Source organism: Leptidea sinapis, chromosome 8 (assembly GCF_905404315.1).
Source record: "Leptidea sinapis chromosome 8, ilLepSina1.1, whole genome shotgun sequence".
In the NCBI taxonomy this organism is placed as follows: Eukaryota; Metazoa; Arthropoda; class Insecta; order Lepidoptera; family Pieridae; genus Leptidea; species Leptidea sinapis.
Window position 1 is genome coordinate 10,517,431 of NC_066272.1, and position 22,706 is coordinate 10,540,136.

At 36.5% G+C, this 22,706-nt stretch overlaps 2 protein-coding genes across 6 annotated transcripts in view; one reads left to right on the plus strand and one right to left on the minus strand.

Annotated features, from left to right (window-relative positions):
• Positions 1-14,308, minus strand: part of LOC126965681 (autophagy-related protein 16-1) — a 222,834-nt gene extending 208,526 nt beyond the window's left edge. For both annotated transcript variants that reach the window (XM_050809408.1, XM_050809409.1), the window contains exons 1-6: positions 13,938-14,308; positions 13,625-13,735; positions 12,712-12,874; positions 11,349-11,511; positions 4,996-5,084; positions 1,413-1,466 (exon numbers count right to left, since the gene is read on the minus strand). In XM_050809408.1, coding sequence (XP_050665365.1) covers positions 1,413-1,466; positions 4,996-5,084; positions 11,349-11,511; positions 12,712-12,874; positions 13,625-13,735; positions 13,938-14,031 — 674 coding nt within the window. In that variant the 5' untranslated portion in view covers positions 14,032-14,308. The remainder of the gene's footprint in view (positions 1-1,412; positions 1,467-4,995; positions 5,085-11,348; positions 11,512-12,711; positions 12,875-13,624; positions 13,736-13,937) is intronic.
• Positions 14,309-18,052: 3,744 nt separating this feature from the next.
• On the plus strand, positions 18,053-20,082 carry LOC126965702 (uncharacterized). Of its 4 annotated transcripts, none has more exons than XM_050809444.1 (2): positions 18,053-18,156; positions 18,763-20,082. In XM_050809444.1, exon 2 carries the CDS (start codon positions 18,808-18,810, stop codon positions 20,053-20,055), a length of 1,248 nt encoding a protein of 415 aa, XP_050665401.1. In that variant the 5' UTR covers positions 18,053-18,156; positions 18,763-18,807; the 3' UTR covers positions 20,056-20,082. The 4 variants fall into 4 exon arrangements, with proteins under 4 accessions (XP_050665401.1, XP_050665400.1, XP_050665398.1 ...); XM_050809443.1 differs by having other exon boundaries at positions 18,125-18,259; XM_050809441.1 differs by lacking the exon at positions 18,053-18,156 and adding an exon at positions 18,166-18,471.
• Positions 20,083-22,706: the final 2,624 nt, after the last annotated feature.

A 22,706-nucleotide genomic window follows, 5' to 3' on the forward strand; every position in this document is an offset into this window, starting at 1 on the left:
ACTTTAATAATATATAACGAATGCATAGATGAGGCTGTGTTCCCTGGCCTCAAGAAATACAGCAAAGTTATACCTTTTTTTCAATCGGGCATTTCTTTTGACCCTGATAATTTTAGGCTGCCTATTTTTAGTTAAATATTTGAAAAACTTTTGCTTCAGCATCTACTATTGTAAATTATTGAACAATAATCAATTTGGTTTCACTAGGGGCTTATCAACAAATATTGCAGGTATCAATCTTAATAGAGGGATGTCAGGAGATATCACATGTTGGCTCAGTGAAAGAGCGCTGGCACGGAACGCGAGAGGTCGCGCATTCTCGTCCGACATGGTTCATAAATTTTGTTTGCAAATTTAATTTGTGTAATCAATATTAGTTTGGTTTCATTTCGGCAATACTGCATTCATTGACGGCACCGTGTGCAGCGAGTTTTTGACATTATTCTAAAGTTTGCTTGTTTATTACAAAATTATACCTTAATCATTCTATTATTTATTTATTATCAGACATTATAGAGAGATCTATTAGTCTTATATTATAACCTCATGCTTTCCAATCCACACAGTGCAATTCATGCAAAAACTAAAACCTGAATGAAATGAATCTAATATTGATTAATGATAAAACACGATAAAAAGGGAATTTTATTAAAAATCTATATTTGAGTGAGATATTATTAGATCGGAGATGCACAAATTACTTAACAATATTATCAGAAAATTAAAACTTATGCACCAGTCACCAGTGGATTCAGCGCATTTGCATTTTTCCTGGTATTGAATGATTAATATTTTTAAATACAGTATTTTCATTGATTAACGCTGAGTGTTAAATTTAAAAAAAAAACACTTTTAAAGGATTAAAACGCGTGTTAGTTCGTTGGTAGTTAGTTTCCCTGAAAGCGAGACCGTTAACTAAAATAATAATAGAACTATAACTTTTACGCGAAAATCTAATGTAAAAACACAGTTAAAATTACACGCGTTCGAATCCTTTAAAACTGTTTTTTATTTAAATTTTTAAAAATGCCAATGGCCTAATTAACAGCCCAGTGTTAATATGAAACTTCAAAAACACAATGCAATTACCTACTAAGTTCAAAACATTTAAAATATAGAGAGATATGTAATATTTTTTTAACATTCACTATAAGAAACAGTAGATGTATAATGTAAAAAATCAATGAAAGTAACACATTACAATCAAAATAACCAACTTTGAATACAGCCAAAAAAAACGCAAAGGAGAAATAGGATTCATGAAAAGAGAAAAACAAAATGAACCAGTTTCAGAGTGCAGTTAAGACATGTATATAATATATAAAATGGCAATGATGAGATAGTATGTTCGTTCGACGCCACATTGCCTCAATACCACCATAATATCCTCAGACATGTAATGTCAAACTCACCCGAAACTAACTCTACCAAACGTGTTGATCAAAAACGCGGTAGGGTTGCTTGACCTGTTGAAGAAATTAAACAAAAAAGAAGCAAACAAGTCTTTATACAAGCATTCTAGTACTAGTTAGATAACTCTATGACGGGACATAAACTCTCGACACTATTACTCATGCGGGAAAAGTAGTATCGTGGCGCTCGCTGTTGCGGTTGCAAGAGCCGTTTGCCCATTTTTAAGTTACGCGTGAGTTTTTTCGTGAATGAAACTGTTGTTTGACTGCGAAAAGTTTACTTGTATAAAAAAACACAATCGAAATATCAAAAATGAATTGAGGTTGACGCGTCGGACATTTTAATTTAATAAACAAAATTAAAATTTAAGTTTAAAAACGCAGTTTAAAGTCGCATTTGCAAACTTCAGTTGGTTGAAACTTGTACAAAACAAGAGCTTTTAATATTATGTATCCGTTTAAAATTGATGATTATTTTTTGAGGATCTTTAATAATATATGTCTGTTTTTATGCCAAATATGAGATAGATTATAATATTATTATATGACATAACATAAAAAAATTAGTTCAGTTTTCGTAAGTATTAATCGTTTTCACAAAATAAGGCGAGAAATCGAATAAGGTCGTGTGGATTTCGTCGTTGTTCCATATGTAACGGTGGTGTTACATTACGTTCCTCGAATTGTTACATATGGAAGTGCGGTACGCTAAGAGTTAAGATCTATGTATTTTGACAAATTTTGTGCAATAGTGTCTTGTATATTGTTTGCGTTGTTGATGGTGATGTCTATTAATTGAGCTGTTTTGTGAGGCTTACCTACAAGGGTTATGTCTGTCAAAGTAGAGTTTGTGGGTTGATTTTTCAAGTACTGTTTCGGGTGTATATTCAAGTACGAGGTCCGGGAAGATATTAAATTATATTTTAGTGTTTGTTTTTGACGAAGAATGTTGGGTAAGTTGATCGTGTCTGTGCTTGAAGTCGGTTTGAACTATTGCTTTACAGGCTTCTGTTATTTGTTCAATGTTTTCGAATGAACTATTACAATGACGACATATATCGGTACGTAAGTTAGGTGTTCGTATGGCTGTTTTTCATAATTCCTTGTTTCAATAACCTGATCTTGAATGGCAATCGGACCTCGGACCAGCCATTCGTTTGCCGCATCCTTGTCGACGTTGGCTTGGCATAGTCTACGGGGTGTCTTCCAAACAGAGACTTTCGGGTCGGTTTCACGGGTTAGGATGGATGTGTCATTAAGATTTAGTGTTGTAAGTTTGGTATTTTGGGTCATGGCTAGATAGAAATCAGAGTTAAATGCTGTGGATACATTCTCTCAGATTACTTGGATATTTGTAGGTTTTCTAGATCAATGAAACCTATTCCTGCTTCGCTGCGGGGCAATATCTGTCAATGTATCCACGCTCGTAGGTGGCGTTTCCTATGTTTTGTCATGAACACGTTAATAATTCTTTGTAGCTTCTTAATTCCGCTCTTCGTCCAGTTTTTATGCCAAATGTGTATATAATATATGTGTCTTAGATAATTTATAGGTCTAGGTAGTGTCTTGATGTTAGACAACCGATAAAAACAGGCCAGGAACATTAGTTTAGTGTTTGTCACAAGCTACGTTTTACACTCGCGATTTGTATAACACATTGTGTTATAGTGTGCGGGAATTGCTCAAAATAGCGGTAATGAAGTTCTAAATCCAATTTTTTTCGACGTTTTCACAGCTGTCATAGTCAATCTAGACGTATAAAATAATGATCTAAGATATGTGTATAGGTATAGCGAAGGTATTCATTGCTTTGACTATATTTTTAGAATTGAATCGTGATTTGTATTTAACCGGTGTTTAAATTCTTGTGTGAATATATGCCTGATTTCTTTTTGACGAATTTGACGCAATAGATTTAGGACTTAGTATTTATATGCTTAATATTTTGTTGTATGGTCCTTCCTGCTATCTAATATATAAAATTCTCGTGTCATGTTAAACATCTCGTGTTAAACTTTGAACTCCTCCGAAACGGCTTGACCGATTCTCATGAAATTTTGTGTGCATATTGGGTAGGTCTGAGAATCGGACAACATCTATTTTTCATCCCCCTAAATGTTAAGGGTGGTCCACACGATTTTTTTTTTTAATTTTTTGACATTTTTTTTTTAATTTTGTTTGATTATGTATCAGCATTACAAAATACATACAACTTCAATTCAACCCATCTACGATCAACAGTATCTTTTGTATCGCGATTTTAATATCGGCAAAACAACGTTTGCTGGGTCAGCTAGTATTTAAATAAAATTCGTTAAATTAAGTTTTGTATTTATATGTTTTGCCACTTTTATTTTTCTTCTGAACACGGTGTTAATTAACCATAAGAACCAAGTACCGTGTATGAAAATAGTTAGATAGGAGTAGTGTTACAGGAGAGAATAGCTCACATACCACCATGAGACAAATGAACACAATTATACCTTTGACTTAAATATCTGGATTAGACGTTCTACTGGACCACAAGTACCTACATAAAAAAACTTATTTTTTATTACATTTGATTTTATTACACCTATGTACCACCTAGTATTGCACATATTATACGCATTGTATAGATGGACCCAATTAAAGGTCCAATTCAAACCCACATGCACACACTCACTCACTCCACACACACACACACACACACACACACACAATTAAATGTAAATTGTAAAATTTGGTTTTTAATCATTTCTGTTTATTTCTATATTGTTTACTAAATAAAATGTATCTGCTAAGGAAGTTGCGAGATATTCCCAATACAAGTGTCCTAAGACAACTTACTGGGAAGTCTCAACCACTAAAAATGTATATGCAACCCTTGAAAATAAACGAAAAATATATTTATTTACTATACATGTTAATCTTTCGAATGATATATTTATTTTTCTTTCATTATGGATGGTAAAGGGAAATTGTAATTATAATCTCACTAAATATATGTTCGATTTGTTCAAATGTTCGTAATCGTTCGTTCGAACCAATTGTCATCAATTATCTCGAGAACCCGTTTATATTCCGTATTTTAAATGTATAATAGTTAGAGTTTATACAGTTTATGTCCCGTCATAGTATACCAAATATACACGACACAAGCGGTCCCATACTGGTCGCTCAACGAACACAGCGTTCTTCAGCATTATTAACTCACATACAATCATAAAAACACAGATAGCTACATATTGTGCTCCTTTATACATACATATTGCTACTACATAGCTCTACTATTTATAAAACAAACTATGCGTGCATATAACTTTCCCTAGCATCAAAATTTTGTATAGATTAACCCCCTTATTCATAACAGTCTGCTAACTTAAAGCATTGCTAATTCCCACTCTGTCTTTCACCTAAGAATGAGAAAAAACACTCCTAAGCGGCTCTTTTAGTTAGCGGACCATTATGAATAAGGGGGTATCTGTTTGAGTTTACTACTGTCTCACAAATATTATTTTTTTTCCAGAAGGTAACGCTGCATGCAAAATAATTATTAAATCATCACAATTGCCAGTTAAAGTTTAAAACAAATTGTTCTTACTTGATAAAATGTTCATTTTCTTCATTCATTTTATCCGCATCTTTCGATTTATATTTTATCAGCCGCTCCACCAAAGATCGATTTTCGTCCTGTAACGGAAAATTGACGGATCTTAATGGAAACAGGCACTACCACAGTATTAAAAAACATACACTAATGATATTACCCTCCGTAACATACTCTTATCTCATCGGCATATTAGTACATTTCGAAACTCTAAAATATATATCTATAATCAACACGTTAATAATATTTCCGTGTAAAACACGACTACAGGCACTAAGATATAAGCACAGAATGTGATATAGTGACAGACAGGCATAAACAATTTATGTACACCAATAATCACAGGAGTCGTAAACTATACAGGGTGCTCCAGATTAGCGAGCTATTTAAGGTTAATGTAATAATGTGATTACATGTTTACGGTATTCGATGACTTGTGGATAGGAACCTCGAATTAAAATGGATTTATACATGTAACATTATAATTTATTTTTTTCTGAATGTTAAAGTGAATTAAGATTGGTTTCAGGTACGTATAAAACAAAGTCTTTGTAAATTTCAATTTTTTTTCATTGAAATTTGATGCATTCATAATAATCATAACATTTCACACATTTTGTATGGTGTTACTTTCCTTGAGGTTTATTTCAGGTTCATATTATGAATGATATTCGCAGTTCAGAATACCGAGGTAGCACACAGATTATTTGTTTATTCATTCATGAATAGGAAACAAACGGTATAGTGATAAATATTAACAAATCTTAAACCTCACACTTTCACCAGTGAAGTTTCCAACAATTATACGACACTTTTAGTTTAAAGGTAACCAACGGTCAGATAAAAACCACTAAACAAAAGTAATACAAATTAACAACTAATCACAAGCTTTATATAGCTACACAATCTAATATATAAAATTATCGTGTCATGGTGTTAAACATTGAACTCCTCCGAAACGGCTTGACCGATAATAATGAAATTATGAGTGCATATTGGGTAGGTCTGAGAATCGGACAACATCTATTTTTCATCCCCCTAAATGTTAAGGGTTTTTTTTTAATTTTTTTGACATAATTTTTTAAATTTGTTTGATTATGAGTCAGCATTAAAAAAATGCGGACAGGCTTATAACATATAGGCCAGAATATAAATAGCAGGTATACCTCGCAGATAGGTATTAGCAGTGCCTAGGCATCATTCTCCAGCGTTCAGGAGACGTTTTCGGTACAAAACCGTCAGTGTGCATTGTATAAATTAAACATAATGTTGTATATATTTATTTTGAAAGTATTGAACATGATTTAATATAATATTATATTTATATATACCCCTCCTAAAACCGTTAATAAACTCAAATGGCAATGGGCAGGACACCTTATACGAAACAAACAAGAAAAATGGGCCAAAATAGTAACAGAATGGTATCCGAGAGAAGGAAAAAGACAGAGAGGGAGGCCGAGTCGTAGATGGAGTGACGATTTAAAAGATGCCGCTGGTATGACATGGAGCAGATCATGTCATGACCGAGAACACGGGGGCCTGAACAGAGAGCCTGGGGGAGGCCTATGCGAAAGCAAAACAATCTGTGCCGATGTCTACTGCAAACTAAATGTAAATCTAAAATTATCTAAAGATTGTTATTGAAGGCTATTATTATTAATATATATCCTTCCTAATTTACAATATTATTGTTAATATATATAGGAGGGGGCAAGCTGGCAAGAGGCTCACTTGATGGGCGGTGGTGAGGCAGGCGACCATGGACGTCCACAAAACTAGGGGACAAGAGATGCGTTGCCGACCTTAAGGTGGGAGTATGCTCTTTTCTTGAAGGTACCTAACGGCCGTTCCCAATATTCAGCCTATCTCCGATTATGGCCTACTTGAGATATAAATGGTAACTATCGTTGAGTTTTCTGTCCCATTAAACTTATCGACGGTAACTCATCTTATCTGTACATGCTGTCTGTGGATGGGAAGACATATAGCTTACCAGCGATAAGTTTGTATGGAAATTGCAACTCACGCGTCCCAATATAAGGCGATAAGAATGACTTATCGGGTGTATTGGGACAGCTTCAGATTATTGACAGCTAATTACTGGTCTACTCGAACTACTCCTCTGGGCATTACCGTGATAAATGCGGTAGAAAATCCGAAAAACCCACACCAAAGAATGATGAAAGCCAATTATGGTTAGCTTCACTTTGCTGATTAAAAAGCAAGGCATAACTTTATAAACTTCATTTAGTATCAAATGCAGTCGGAACAAAGTCGGGGCCAGTAACTAGTTAATTAAATAAATGACAATCACGCTACACACGATACTCAATCGGTTTGGCACGGTGCCATCATTTCAGTGATGTAATAAAAAGTTCTACTGGAATAGTTTCAAAGTATATGACGTGCTTACTCACGGTATATCGCGGTGCGTTGTAAGACACGGCATCTGTGTGCAGTTTGATTAACACATTAAATATTTAAATAAACTTAACAATAATTCAGTATATCTTCAAAATCTGGGACGTTAACTTCAAAATTATGTGAAGCACAATCTTTCGTCTGAATAATCATTAACATGCGCCAGAAATCCTCGCTCTAGTGTAAACAGTCCGCAAAACACAATTTATTATACAAACTATTTTAAACGCGTTAACAGCTCAATAATAGGATACCGTGAAGACATGTTACGTGTCTTGCGTGTTGCTTTTGATTATAAATGTGAATTGAAATTAATGGAAAATAAGTTTAGGTTCTGCTCACCGAGCTTATCAGAGTGCTGATCACGTGTACTGTTATGGTATACACTATATTGGCTACTTCCTGTCCGCACTATCCTCTGGACTTTAAAACGGTTCGCGGTGGTCAAAATTATTTCGTGTAATGTAATGTGGACTCCTGCTTATGGAAACAGGTGTAAGTAGGGACTCAGATTATCTTTCGGTCTGGTCAAGCTAAACTCGTGCGAGCAGAAATTTCCCGGGGACTGAATAGATGGTAGTTACTTATTCGTTTATAACATTACCGCCATTTGAGATAATTATTTACAAGTGCCATACTGATTTAACTTAAAAGCAATGGAATTGATTACGTGGCTTTCTTCTTAAATATAAAGAACGAATGATCTAATCAATACATCTATACCCTTAAGAGGAAACATTAGATGAGGCCGTTTACAGATTTAAGAATTGTAAAACAACACGAACACAACACGTTTACAGATTTAAGAATTGTTAACGAATTTTTTTCGTTTATTTTTTATTTGTATTAGTTGAAGTAATCACTCATGCAAAAAATGCATCATTGCCAACGCAGTGGCAGTTCATTGATGCCCTTCTTAAAGAAATCAGCTGGACGGGAGGCAACAAATTCTTCAAAGGCATTTCGTACTGCCTCTCTGTCGGGTATTGAATTTTTTCCCGCCAAGAAGTAATCCAAATTCTGGAAAATGTAGTAGTCTGTAGGCGCAAGGTCTGGTGAGTAGGGCGGATGACGGAGAGCTTCCAACCCCAGTTCTAGCAACTTGGAGACCGTCTGCTGTGCAGTATGAGGTCGCGCGTAGTCGTGCAGGAGCAGCGGAGACCAATGCTGTTTGGAGATGTGCCAGCTTCTCCATCATTGTGGTCAGTTCTTCACAGTACACATCTGCAGTAATGCTCACCCCGTTTGGTAAGAAGCTGTGATGAATCGCCAAACAGTGACCATCACTTTCCTAGGGGTAAGTTTTCGTTTAGGGCATTGTTTAGGTGCTGAACCACGATCCAACCAACTTGCTGAGCGCTTACGGTTATCAAACAGAATCCATTTTTCCTCGCAGGTAACAATGCGGTTAAAAATTCCTTCATTTGTGTGTCTGTTGAGGTCAACGTATGTACGATGTCAGTGTAAGGCACGTCTCGACGCGTGCTTCGCGATGGCGATCATTGAGTTCGTGGGGCACCCATTTGTCAAGCTTTTTTAGCTTGCCGATTTGACGCAAATGGACCAATATTGTTTTGACGCTAACGTCGAAAGGTCCTACTAATTGTTGCCGTAGATTGTTTATATACCTTCCACGTTCGCGTTTAAATCGTCATTGTCGACCAGTCTTCGGACGACCGCGAGGTTAATTTTTCAGGTCGAAATTTCCAGAACGGAAGCGAGCAAACCAATAACAGGTGATGCGTTGGTTTGTAGTGTTAACTCCGTAAACGTAGTTGATGTTGCGTGCCGCTTGTGCCGCGTTGCTGCAACGACGGTACTCATATTCCATAATTACTTGAATTTTTAACGTTCCATGATGACGAAACAGGTTGAAATGCGATGAAAATCTAACACTAATCAATAAACAAATGACTACTTTTGGAAAAATAATTCCATGTTTTTACAATAATGTTAATTTGAAATTAGAATTTTTAGCCAAACAAAAATTATTTTGATTTGAAATGGCCAGTACTGCAGAACGGCAATATCATAGGAAAAGACCTATTCTTTTATTAATTTGATGACGATATTTCGATCCAATTGCATGAATCGTGGTCACGACGGAACTATATTGTAAGCACGTTTTAGTAATCTAGTACCGACAAAAAAAACGGGTTGTAATATTTTGGAATGGTTAGGGAATAATTTCGCACGAATTGCTTTATTTATCAGTATTAAAGTACTAGCGTTGTATGTGGTTAAATACAATATTCATTTATTGCGTTGTCGTACACAAAAATTACAATTTATATTACTTACATAAAAAATTTAACACCAACAGTTTTTCTCTCAGAAAAATTAAATTTCATCCATAACTTTAACGACTGTCTTACAAATTCTCGATCAGGTCACGTGTCCTGACGCGAGTTTAACATTTTATACCCATACCAAGAAAAGTGCTCAACGCCGCTAAGGAAGTTTTCACTTCAAAACCGAGGAGGAAAGTGTCGAGAACGTAACTAAAATTTTATATCGAAATCGAGATTGCCTAAGTACAGACCACCGCATTACACAGACACGGTGACACAGTCTATGGGCCGTGTTTGTGCGTACGGATAGAATCGTACAGTGGGTTGGAAACGCCTGTGCACGGTTCACCGATATCACCCCGCACCAAAACATTGTCGATATACCCAAGATGACGTTACGTAGGAAGCCTCATTTAGCCACTCTCGTGTTAGAAAGGAGTTTCCTTGCCTAATGTTTCCAGGACTATACAACACTGACGTTATACCTACTCTGCCGTTGCAAGAGAGTGTGGGCGTTTGTTCATTGCAGCGGCAGTCCTCGTCATTGACCGACACGCTCCGACCCGGCAGCGGCAAGTACAAATTGGCACGTGGACGAGAGCGATGGAAGCGTATAACAAATTGTATTTATTATTTTTAACACGCAAAAAAAGATTATTATGAAACGTTTTTACATCCAATTATAAAAGTTACATATTTAGAAGGCGTGTACTACAATTTATTTGATTAGCTAACTGATGAGCCGGATAGGTTTTTTTCATTAATTCCGTAGGAGTAAAGCCACTGTCACCTGCCAGTTGTGTGTTTGTTGCATCATTTTACATTTTACATATTATATTGTAATTGAAATGATCTGTAAATCTTGATATAAAAGAGTGGCGATGAGTTTCTTGCTACTTCTTCTAATTAGCTCAACCCTTTACGAAGTAGCGGTAGATTCAATAAGAGAAGATTTTTTTTTTTTGACATTCTTAAGTGTCATTTCCGTGACCTACGTGAATAAACTGATTTTGATTTTTGATTTTGAATAGATATTCACTTTTTTTTTTCTTTTTTTTTTTTTTTTTTTGCTCTGGCAACCCTAAGGCATAGTTCAAAATTCAACTTCTCCTAATTAATTTTAATAAATTTAATTGTTAAAGCAAATAATCTAGCGTAAATATTTGTTCAATCTATGTAAAATATATTGTTAAAACTCAGTGTATATATAAACAAGTGTTATTGTGTATTAATTTGTATAACTTTTTGTGCGTCTCCCGTGATCCGTCAGCTGTTTTAAAAATGATGACCCGAGGAAACAAAGCCCGCCAAACTGAGGAACAGCTCCAACTTAAATAGATATTTATTAATTAATATTAATTTGTGCACGTCACTTCCACGCCCATGTGGAAGCTTGTGTGTGTACACGACATAAAGATGGCGACCGGACACCAATGGGAGGCACGACAGTGGCGGGTCGGGTCGGGTCGGCCAATCAATAAACACCTCAACGCCTCAATGAAGAAATACCTCCACCCATACTTACCAGTGTCCCTTGAAATCCTATGTTTCCTCCGGTCCAAAAAAAAAATTCAGAGAGAATTACTTTCAAATTTATAATGTTAGCTTTGATGTTATACTATTTTTTTATACCTGTGCTTTCCTAAGCTTCTCTTCGATAGCTGCAAAGGCAATTTGTAGTGCCTGGTGCTCATCTCTCAAGACTTGATTTAGTCCGTGTAATTCTGTCATATTCGTCTCATACAATTGAATTTCGGCTCTAAGTGATGCTATTAAAGCAGTGTTCTCTGAAATTCTAAAATTAAATTTTGTTTAAGACAACTGGTGCCAAAAGAAGGGTTGTGTTTTGTACCCCTCAAAAATTACAAGAATGACAAAGTAAATGTGGGACAATTGCAAAAATCCCATCTAGGATAAATTTCACATCAAATGGTGGTAGTTTCATATCAATATGATCAGTGGTTTAGGTGTGAAAGAGCCTCAAACAAAGACAATTTTCATTATATATATATAAGCAGTGGAATGAACTTCTTTGTGCGGTGTTTCCGGGACGATATGATATGGGTACCTTCAAAAAAAAAAGTGATTCCTCTGGTGTTGCAAGAGATTGTGGGTGGCGGTTATCACTTAACAACAGGTGACCTGTATGCTCGTTTGTCCTCCTATTCCATAAAAAAATATGCATATATATTATATATATAGATAGACATGTATCATAGTTATACTACACATTTTCACTAGACATCTAGTTCTGAGAAATAGTTTTTTATTAAGTTTTTAAATGCATTGAGTGTCTGTACTTATCTTCCATAAATAGGAAGAGCATTCAAAAGTTTGATAGCCTCAAAAACAAATGAATTCGAAAAAAAAAGGTAGTGTGATGAGAAACACATAATATTTGGTTAGCTTCACACCACATCTTGAGATCATGCAAATCACCCTAAAAAAACCTTTTCTTTCAATATTAGGGAGTTTATGGTTCAAAAAGAATACAGAACAGAATAGAAGGAATATGAGAGTACCAGCAAATCAAATTGGGAGCTACTTGAGCCTAGTACAAAATAGTCAATATAATATGAATGAAAAAAAAGTTTCTGTTAAGTTTCCTAATTAAATTCTGGTTTATTACTGACTAATTTGTGCACATTTCTGAAAGTTATTATCAATCCTAAATAACTTTTAGCCTATTATTGTTGAATCACTTTATTTTGTTGTCATTTTAAGGAATGGTATAGTTTTTAGTAGTTTCTTAAATGTTGGATAGAATGATAATAGCCGGAAAAACTATAGCATTGCTTGAGGGTTTAAGGCTCAGAGGCTAAATGTGAGACATTTGACAATTCAGACAAGCTGATAGTGATATCAAGACAAATTCTGATAAGAGAAGGCCGGGTTTGAGGAGAAAGCGATGTTAAAATTTGTAAATTAATTGTAACAAAAAATTGGTTCCCTCCTTAGGTACCCACTATTTTGCAATTTAGTTATTATGACTCACATTACATCCTTTGCTTTTAAACTTTTCTCCAATTCATTAACTTGAGCATTTAGGTTTATAATTTGTTGGGAGCATTCTCCTCTCCTTCTATGTAAATTTGTTAATTCTTCTTGTTGGTTAAGTATCTTCTGTTCTAAAGCCTGAATTTTCTCATTGCCAGCTCCTGTAATATTAAAAAATAATTCATTAATTCAAAAATATACAATTAAGTAATTCACTAATAATAAACAAATTTAAATAATAAATGAGGTTGGAGTAGATGATATAGGTAATTATAATAATTTAATCAGGTAGTTTAGGGTTGAGGGATATGATTTTCGTATATATTTTCAACAATATCAACTCAAAACTGACAACAATTCAAGATATAAGATAAGTCTTTTCTCACACATGATGTCATGATTTTAACTGTCAACTGTAACCTTTCAATCATCGCCGGTTAAAGCTATTGTTACTGTTAAATAGTGACCGGTACAGTTTGTTTCAAATAAATATTCGATAATATATACCTATTATTGGTTTTTATTAAGTCACCTGTTTTATATTTTAATACAAAATGAAGTTTTATATTTACTATAAACAATACACTAAGGTTGCCAGTTAAGAAATGGCCATTTAAAATTACTTTTTATGAAAAAAAAACACATACCTGCAGAATCAAGCAGTGTGATCTTAAACTATGATATGTCACTTTTTAACTTTAACTATGCCAAGGAATACTATTGTGCAACACATTCAACAGTCTATGTTAAAGTCAGATTTACTGTTAACATTAAAATTGACTAAAACCTAAACTACAGCTACTATGATGCAACCCAGCCTAACATATAAATGACTCAACAATAAATAAAATACAATATAACAAAAATTCATGTGTTAGCCAGAAAATTTTGGAAATAAATGATATACAAACCTCCAGCAGATGATATACTTTCTGTGTTCGAATATCTTATACGCTCATTAACCAAAGTCAGCTGTAAATTCTCATTCTTTAGAGTATTGACATTATCAAAAAGTCTGCTTTCTGAAATTTTACATGAAATTATTTTAGTTCAAAAGGATTATTAATCACAATTTAGCAATTAAATTCAATCACAGTACTGATTTAATGGTGTCTTTGTTTCTCCATTAACATTAAACTTAACATATTAATGTATTTACTTATTCTTGAGAGCTTATTATTTTCCAAGTATATGTTTTGATTTAAAAAGGTTATTTCTACTTACGAAAGGAAATAATATCTTGGAATGCAGCTGTTTCTCTTTTGTTTCGAAGTTGTAGTTGGCTTATGATACTATTCCTCCATTTACCACCTTCCATCTTATCTTAATTAATTAATTATGAAAAATATATGTATATATTTATTTTACATGTAATTCATAACAAGTTTAAAATATCATTCAAAATAACGTTAAATCAAGGTTTACTACTTATTTATAACAGCAATATACGAATAATACAGGATATATACAAAGGTACATATTTAAAACTTCATGGTATGTACTGCAAAACTGTAAATAAACTTTTTATTGTGCTTCAATATTCAATTTTAAATTAAAATCCCCTTCCTCAACTTTGTTTTATCATTTCATGTTGTTTGTATCTAATTAGGTAGTTAGACTTTAGAGTTTAGACAGAGCTAAATACGTCCGTTGTCACTTGTCACTTGTCCAATCTGACTTTGAGTCTTTTTTTTTATTTATTTCATGGTTGCTTGACTTTGAGTAATAATTAATCATATTTATGGTAAACATTTACCATTTAGAAAATGTCAAAAAAATGAAATGCTTTTTTTTTATATGAGAGGGGGCAAACGGGCAAGAGGCTCACGGGATGGGGACAACCGCGCATGGACATCCGCAACAACAGGTGTGTCAAGAAATGCGTTGCCGGCCTTTAAGGTGGGAGTATGCTTTTTTCTTGAAGGTCCCTAAGTCGTATCTGTTCGGGAAGACCGCTGCCGGTAGTTGATTCCACAAAGTGGCTGTGCGAGGCAAGAAATTTCGAACAAAACGCGCGGTTGTGGAATGCCAGACGTCTACGTGATGCGGATGGTACTTTGCACGTAATGTCCGGTGGTGGAATTCGGCCGCTGGAATCAACCCGAACAGCTCCTCTGAGCACTACCCGTGGTAAATGCGGTAGAAGATGCAGAGAGAACCCACATCTCTTCGCAATGCTAGAGAATCAAGCCGATCGGAGATGACTTGATCGTCGATGATTCGAGCCGCTCTTCGTTGTATGTGGTCAAATGGAAGAAGCTGGTACTGGGGACCCACCCGCCCAGAGGTGAGAACAGTACTCCATGTGAGGCCGAATTTGCGCCTTATAAAGTTGCAGGCGGTGGCTTTTAGTGAAGTACTGTCTCGCCTTACTGAGTACACCAAGCTTTTTTGAGGCCAGTTTGGCCTTTTCTTCCAAGTGACCACGGAACTGAACGTTCGCTATATCGACGCCAAGTATGCCAATACAGGCTGCGGCAGTTAGAGGAGTGATGTCGAATCGAGGGGATACGACAAAGGGAGACTGTTTAGTGGTGAACGCACAAACTTGTGTCTTCTTGGGGTTGAATTGGATAAATTTTGTCGGCCCCATTCCGAGACTTTGCAAAGCATAGTCTCGATTTCAGACACAAGTTTGTTCCGGTTCTCGTCGACGCTATCCCGAGATATGTTTACACGGCCGGTGAAGGAAGCATACCCTGTGCTGTCGTCCGCATAGCAATGAATATTGCTGATTTGCAGCATATCATTGATATGCAGAAGAAACAGCGTAGGGGATAGCACGCAGCCTTGCGAGACACCAGCGTTTAAGGGTTTTAAGTCGGAGCATGCACCGTTGATAACAACCTTGATGCTCCGATCAGCCAAAAAGCTAGTGACCCATTTGCACAACTTCTCGGGAAGCCCATAGGATGGCAGTTTCGCCATAAGCGCTTTATGCCACACCCGATCGAAGGCCTTCGCTATGTCCAAACTCACCGCCAAGGCCTCTCCCTTCGACTCAACCGCTTGCGCCCATTTATGGGTGAGGTATGCAAGAAGATCACCAGCTGAGCGACCCTGACGGAAACCGTACTGGAAGTCACTGATCAGCTGGTGCCCCTCTAGGTATCCCAAGAGCTGGCGGTTGATGATCGACTCCATTACTTTGGAGAAAATGGAGGTAATGGCAATGGGGCGGTAGTTAGGTGGGGAGGTAGGATCTGAGCGTACACCTTTTTTAGGGATCGGGTGCACTAAAGCCGCCCTCCATAATTTCGGGACTACGCCTGATGAGTAGGAGAGCCGGAAAAGACGGGTAAGGACCGGCGCCAGTTCCGGAGCACATGTCCGCAGCACTATCGGGGCCCGCTCGATTTGTGAATGTCCAAGGTGAGAAGCGCCTCAAACACAGCGCCATGCCGGATTTCTACCTCCGGCATGTATGCCTCGCACCGCGGAATATGCGGTGCGGTCCTTGGTCATCCAGAGTCAAGTTGGACGCGAAGATGGAGCCCAGGAGATCAGCTTTCTCTTTCGCGTCATGGGCCAGCGAGTCATCATCCCTGTGCAGTGGTGGAATGGCTGGCTGGCAGAAGTTTCCCAGAGCGACCAGAACTCACGAGTTCCCGAGGGAAGGCGTGTAAGCCTCTCGCCAATTCTGCCAATGTGCTTCAACTTCGCGTCAGCAATAACTCTTTTGAACGACCTGGAGGCATGATTGAAGTGTTTTTTAAATTCCCTGGAATTCACATCCTTAGATACCACCACATTGACCCAAGCCTGATAGCACTCCTGCTTTCGATGAGAGGCCATTCTCCAGGTGAAAGTGGACGGCATTTAAATTTGAGCGAAGCCCCCTGATGTTGCAAAAGTCCACAGCTAGTGTGGAGGAGGGTGGTTTGAGCCTCCTGCTCTGCTTGCCCCGAGTCAGCGCAGATTTGCCCCCTCCAGAATTCGCGGGGCAGCCTGGGCAACCACTATTAGGTACAGGCCCTAATTGTGGACGCCCAGGGACGGATTCTCCAGAGCTGCATAGCCTGGTACCGACCTGGAGTAGTCTATTTTTAGTCCATGCTGCCATTTGTATTTGGGAGGGGGGGGGGGTGTAGGCCTCCGGATACCCCACTCACCGGACGAAAAACAGCGGCATAGCCGCTATTTCACGCCGGTTTCGAGTGTGGGAGTGGTATTTCTCCGGGCGTGCTGGCCCAATTCGGTTGTGTCCCAACATGGCACTACCACTCCTAAAATGGTAATGATGTATTATTAAATAATTTATATTTAAAAACTGATGTAGATACTCTATCAGATTTTTGAAGTGAAGGTTATTATTAGTTGGAAAATGCTCCAAATCTCATAGTCAGATGTAGTCCTAGAATAGTAATGGATCTCATCAATGACATTCTATACATATAGAATATTCACCTCATACAAAATCAAAGCCGAATTATGGTACATGCCACAAATGAAACCATAATAAGCTTCCACTGCTATGTTTTATACATTTCTGCGTTTACTCGAGCTGTTTAAAATATTATTGTTCAATAGGCAGCAATGTCAACACTATTTCAGTTTCAGCTACATACTTTGAATTTAGAATCCAATTTGGACAGTGACTTCAGTGGAGTAGCAGTTAGGTATTTTTTAAACCCAAGTGAAAAAGGGGGTTGCTATAATTTTTACGTTCGTCAGTCTGTCCCTTTTTTTCGATCAAGATCTGTTCAGTCGGAGGTTTTTTACGTTCTTAATCAAAAATCACACTCATATTATAAAAGTTTATATTTATATTTATTGGCTTGTGTTTATATTTGTTACTTCTTTACGTTCTAAAGGGATTTTGATAAAAAAAGAAACTGGTTATTTAAATGTTAAGTTCCTTGAATTAATTAAAATTTGTCTTTTAGACTTAGATATCTCTTCCAGGGTATCTTTTTGGTATATGTAGGCCGGCAAAGCTCCTGTGATTCCTCTAGTGTTGCAAGAGAATGTGGGTGGTGGTGTACTTACCGATGATAAGTCACACCATCTTTTTTTTTGAGTCGTTAATGTATTATTTAAGCACTTTTTATTGCACACTTACTCTTGTTGATTGACACACAGTTGACACACGATTAAAGATAAAAGTGTGCTTACATTGTCTTTATGCACATTTTGCCGTTCCGTTATCAGCCTGCGAATGATATGTCCGCATGTATAGAACGTCATTGGATCTCAGTACGTATGCAGTCAGCAAGCATGTACAAGTCAAATGTGGGCATTAAATTCTTTTTGACCACAGAGTACCTTTGTATATACTTGTATCTTTGACATTGACAATTTGACACAGAAATTAGATTTCAGTGAGGACGAGTGAGGACTGACAATGACAAGCACAGAATTGGAAATTACATTTTGTATACAGAGTACAGACCAATCATAATAGTCTGTGATACAGACAAATCAAAACAAATTTGCCGATAAGGTGAATTTCTTTCCAAATATTTAGATTAAATTATATACTTGTGTTTTTTGAATCTTTATTAAATTACTTTTTGTAAACTCCAATGATATTAAACAATCATTAGGTAGGTAATATAATATTGTATGTACTCACAAAACATCTGAAAAAAGTGAGTATCGAGAAGTATTGTCCGGTGTCCGGACCCTTTTACCTTTATTAATAATAATATATCCTTTCCACAAAGAAGATGTTAATACTATGCTACATAATGGCTTTGCAATTTGTAAAATATGTGTAACAAAATAGGTTTTTAATTTAATATGAATAATATCATTGGTAAGTTCACAATAAGTAAGCATGTAAATAGGTGTTCTAAATACTGCTGTTGTGTCTCTGATCTCAATTTTATTTTAAACATTTGTCGTGTGAATTTCATTCACATTATTTTATTCTGTAAACCTAGATGCTATTATACTATATGTTATTAAGATTTAATCTTCCTTATCAGAATCCCAATTCTTGTTTGTTTTTTGTATTTGTATGTTTTTGTAGAACTTTAGACCCTACAAGTAGGTATTTTAGTTAACTTCTCAATTTAGCATATACATGTAATTAATATATTTGCAGGATTATAAACACTAATAAAAATATATCAATTGTATAATATCCACAATGCAAGTAGAAGAAACTGTTTCCATTAAAGAAGATCCATCAGAAAACAATGAAAATGATGAAAATGTTAAATTAGTGATTAAGAATGTGTTTTCAAGATGTAAACTAGAAAAGGATAATGGAAATTTGGTATTTCCTCTTGACAAGTGTATAGAACGAACATCTTTTTATGCAGGAATAGCAAAATCTACAATATATCGTGATTGTCATAATATCATCACTGAAGAACTACCAGTTTTTGATATCAACCAATATGTGGTTATTATGAGAGCAGTTAATTCTATTTTATTGAATAGTAAGCTAGGGCCATCTATGAATTGTACGAATTATTATATGGAATACATAAATCAATGTAAAATTATAGCGCTGCCTAATGTAAGCCTTAAATCTTTTTCTGACTTGTTGGTATCTTTAGGCTTCATATATAAACTAGATAGTGTTGGTAAGCTCTTTCTGATAGAAAGGCCCATACAAATTTTTACTCGTTTCCATTACTTAAGTAAAGTATTGAAGTACAGAAACATGAAAGATAAACAATTCTATTATATTGATGAGCGCTATATAGATGATAAATGTAATTTTAAAAAATGTTGGCTTCAAAATGCTAAAAATAATCCAAAGCCACATGATGTCTTTCATTGCATGGTATCATCAAAAAAATATGAGTGTGGTTTTATTAGTTCTCAAATATGTATTCTAGATTTTAAAAGATGGTTACTTGAATTAGCCTTGCCTAAAATTCAGCCAGAGAGTATCATTATCATGGATGAGAACTGTTATAACAATTTGTCTGAAGAGGATGAAATAACAGAATATCATTCCAAAGAAGAAATGATGAAATATTTGAAAAACAATGACATTCCATACACAGAAAACATGCGCAAAGCAGAAATATTTGAACTTATAAATAAGTGTGTACCACAAAAACAGAAATATTCCAATTTGTACAATAATTTTAAGGCTCATGGTCATGTTTTACTTTGTTTGCCATCAAAGTTATCAGGCTTAACATTAACTGAGCTACTTTGGGACCATGTAAGGACCATGATGACACCAAATGATACATTGAATATAAAAACTATAAGACATGCAGTATATAAATATTTGTCTACACTACCACAAAAAACATTCACAGAGTTAGAAACTAAGCTTATTGAAATGGAAAATGAAATATTTGCAATGGATGCTACTGTTGAAGATTATCTTGAAAAAGAGGTAAACATGGTTAATAGTTGTGATGATTTTTGATATAATAAAATTTTCAAAAAAATATTACTTTTTTTGTTTGAAATCTTTCTTTTGTGTCATTTCATATAATTTTTTTTCATATCTTTTTATTTCTATGGAAAAGGAGGACAAACGAGCGTACAGGTCACCTGGTGTTAAGTGATCACCGCCACCCACATTCTCTTGCAACAACAGAGGAATCACAGGAGCGTTGCCGGCCTTTAAGGTCATGTTGTCATATCGTCTCGGAAACACCGCACAAGGAAGTTCATTCCACAACTTTGTAGTATGCGGAAGATAACTCCTTGAAAACCGCACTGTGGAGGACCGCCACTCATCCAGATGGTGGGGATGATATCCTAACTTGTGGCATGTCCTGCAAAGGTGGAATTTTGTGGCAGGCTGATTCCAGCATTCCTGATTGAAACAGCTCTTCGGAACACTCCCCGTGATAAATGCGGTAGAGGACACACAATGAAGCGATGTCTCTACGCAATGCCAAGTGATCCAGCTGCTCACAGAGCACTGGGTCACCGACAATTCGAGCTGCTCTGCGTTGCACGCGGTCAAATGGATCAAGCTGATACTGGGGTGCGCCAGACTAGAGATGACAGCAATACTCCATATGTGGCCGGACCTGCGCTTTGTACAGCGCTAGAATGTGGGCCGGCTTGAAGTATTACCGTGCTCTATTTATGTCGCCCAGTTTCTTCGAAGCCAATTTGGCTTTGCTCTCCAGATGGCCGCGAAATTGGCAATCGCTCGAGATTTCGAGACCCAGTATTCCAATACTAGGCGAGGCTGTAAGGGAAGTGTTGTCGAAGAGCTCTGATACAAATGGGGGTTTTTTTAGATGTAAACGAGCAAACTTGAGTCTTCTGGGGGTTAAATTGGACATGGTTCAATTTAGCCCATTCCGCGACCTCAAGAGAGGACTCTATAGGAGACACAAGTTTCTTCCGGCACTGGTCGACGATTTCCCTAGAGAGACCTGCATCGCCCGTGTAGGTATACTGCATCGACCGTGCTGTCGTCTGCATAGCAATGTATGTTGGAAGTGTCCAACATATCATTAATATGCAGAAGTAACAGTGGGGGAGATAGCATACAGCCTTGGGGCACTCCAAAATTTATTTAAAAAAAGTATGAGTTTAGATCTAGGTAATGTTATCTTCTGATTTATAAAAACGATTAAACACTGGTTATTCATTAATATTAAATTAACAATAATTATCGGTCCAAAGATCCAAATGCGAGACGAAAAACGATATTTTCTTTTTCAGATTTTTTTCCACTAAAATGCCTTAAAACAAAAAAAAAAATTAACTTGGATGCAGATTACTTTAAAAACATAACCGTATTCTAAACTCTCCATTAATACATGCCTAATAAGCAGGAACTCATTTCAAAGAAACTGAAAAACAAAAGATCACAAAGGAAGCAGCAATTCATTCATGCAGCATTCGTAAAACTAAGATCGCTGTTTGAATATCTTACAAATACGTTTAATGCGTTATACCTACATTAATTAAAGAGTTAAGAAAAAAAAAACAAAGTTATCTTGTTTCAAAAATATTTCACGCGTGCATTAGTTTTGTTTTATAAATAGCCGCTGTGTTATTTGTAGTTTAATTTGAATTGAAAACAGGAAGAGCTTAATAGAAATGAACAGCTTATGTATCAAAAGGAACAAAACACCCTCAGGCTCTTTAATTATATATGTTTAGTGTATGATATAACATTATGATCCATATTTTTATTAAAATAAAAGCCCGCTGAGTATCTTGCGTCCGTTCTTCTTAGGTCTGAGGCAGCCTATTTTGAATGGGTAGTTTTTGACGTAGAATTAGTGTTTTTGAATCCTATTTTGAATGAAAATATTTCCATCTGAACATGGGGTACGACTAGTTCCTTCGAGGTGATTTCTCCCCGGGGCTGGGCGTCATCTGCCTTGCAGGTGACACCTTGGTCACGCTCTGGGAGAAAAGCATTCAGGAGGCGACACGATTACGCTACCAGAGGTATCTCACAGCTGGTCGGGTGCATCGAGGCGTTGGGCTTACGGGTGGCCCTGGATAAGACGGAGGCCCTTTTATTTCAAGGGTCTCGTCGTGGTCTGCCAACCGGGGACTCAGTAGAGGTGAACTCCTCGTACTGGATCAGACCAAAATCAGAAGGTGCTGCACGCGCTCTTGCGGGCAGGTGCCAGGAGGAGTACCAGATATGGTAATAGCGTTGTGCTTGGACTCCTCCTACTAATGCGCTGTATGGTACAACATGTGGTTTTAGTAGGTACGATTCCGACACACCACCCCACCAAAAACCCTGTGGCGTTACGGCCCGTGGGGATCCACAGATAAAAAAAGGGTTTTGGAGTGTTGCTCCAGAATTGATTAGGTATGCTCTTGTGAACCAATTCTTGTAAGTTAGTCAGATCATTGCGTTGGATCCCTGTATATCCTGGAACTCATTAAAAGTGTAACTCTGATTTCTCCCAGAGTATTCAGTATAGTCCGGCAGTTGTCTACAAGTCTTGAGACTTACGGGACGTAGATTCCACAGCCAACATCTGATCCCTCGACATGGCGTCACTCACCATGTCTAGTACAGGACATAGGTACTAACATATGCATGAAGCTAATTAAAGCGTATAATTAAATATTTTCTGTCAG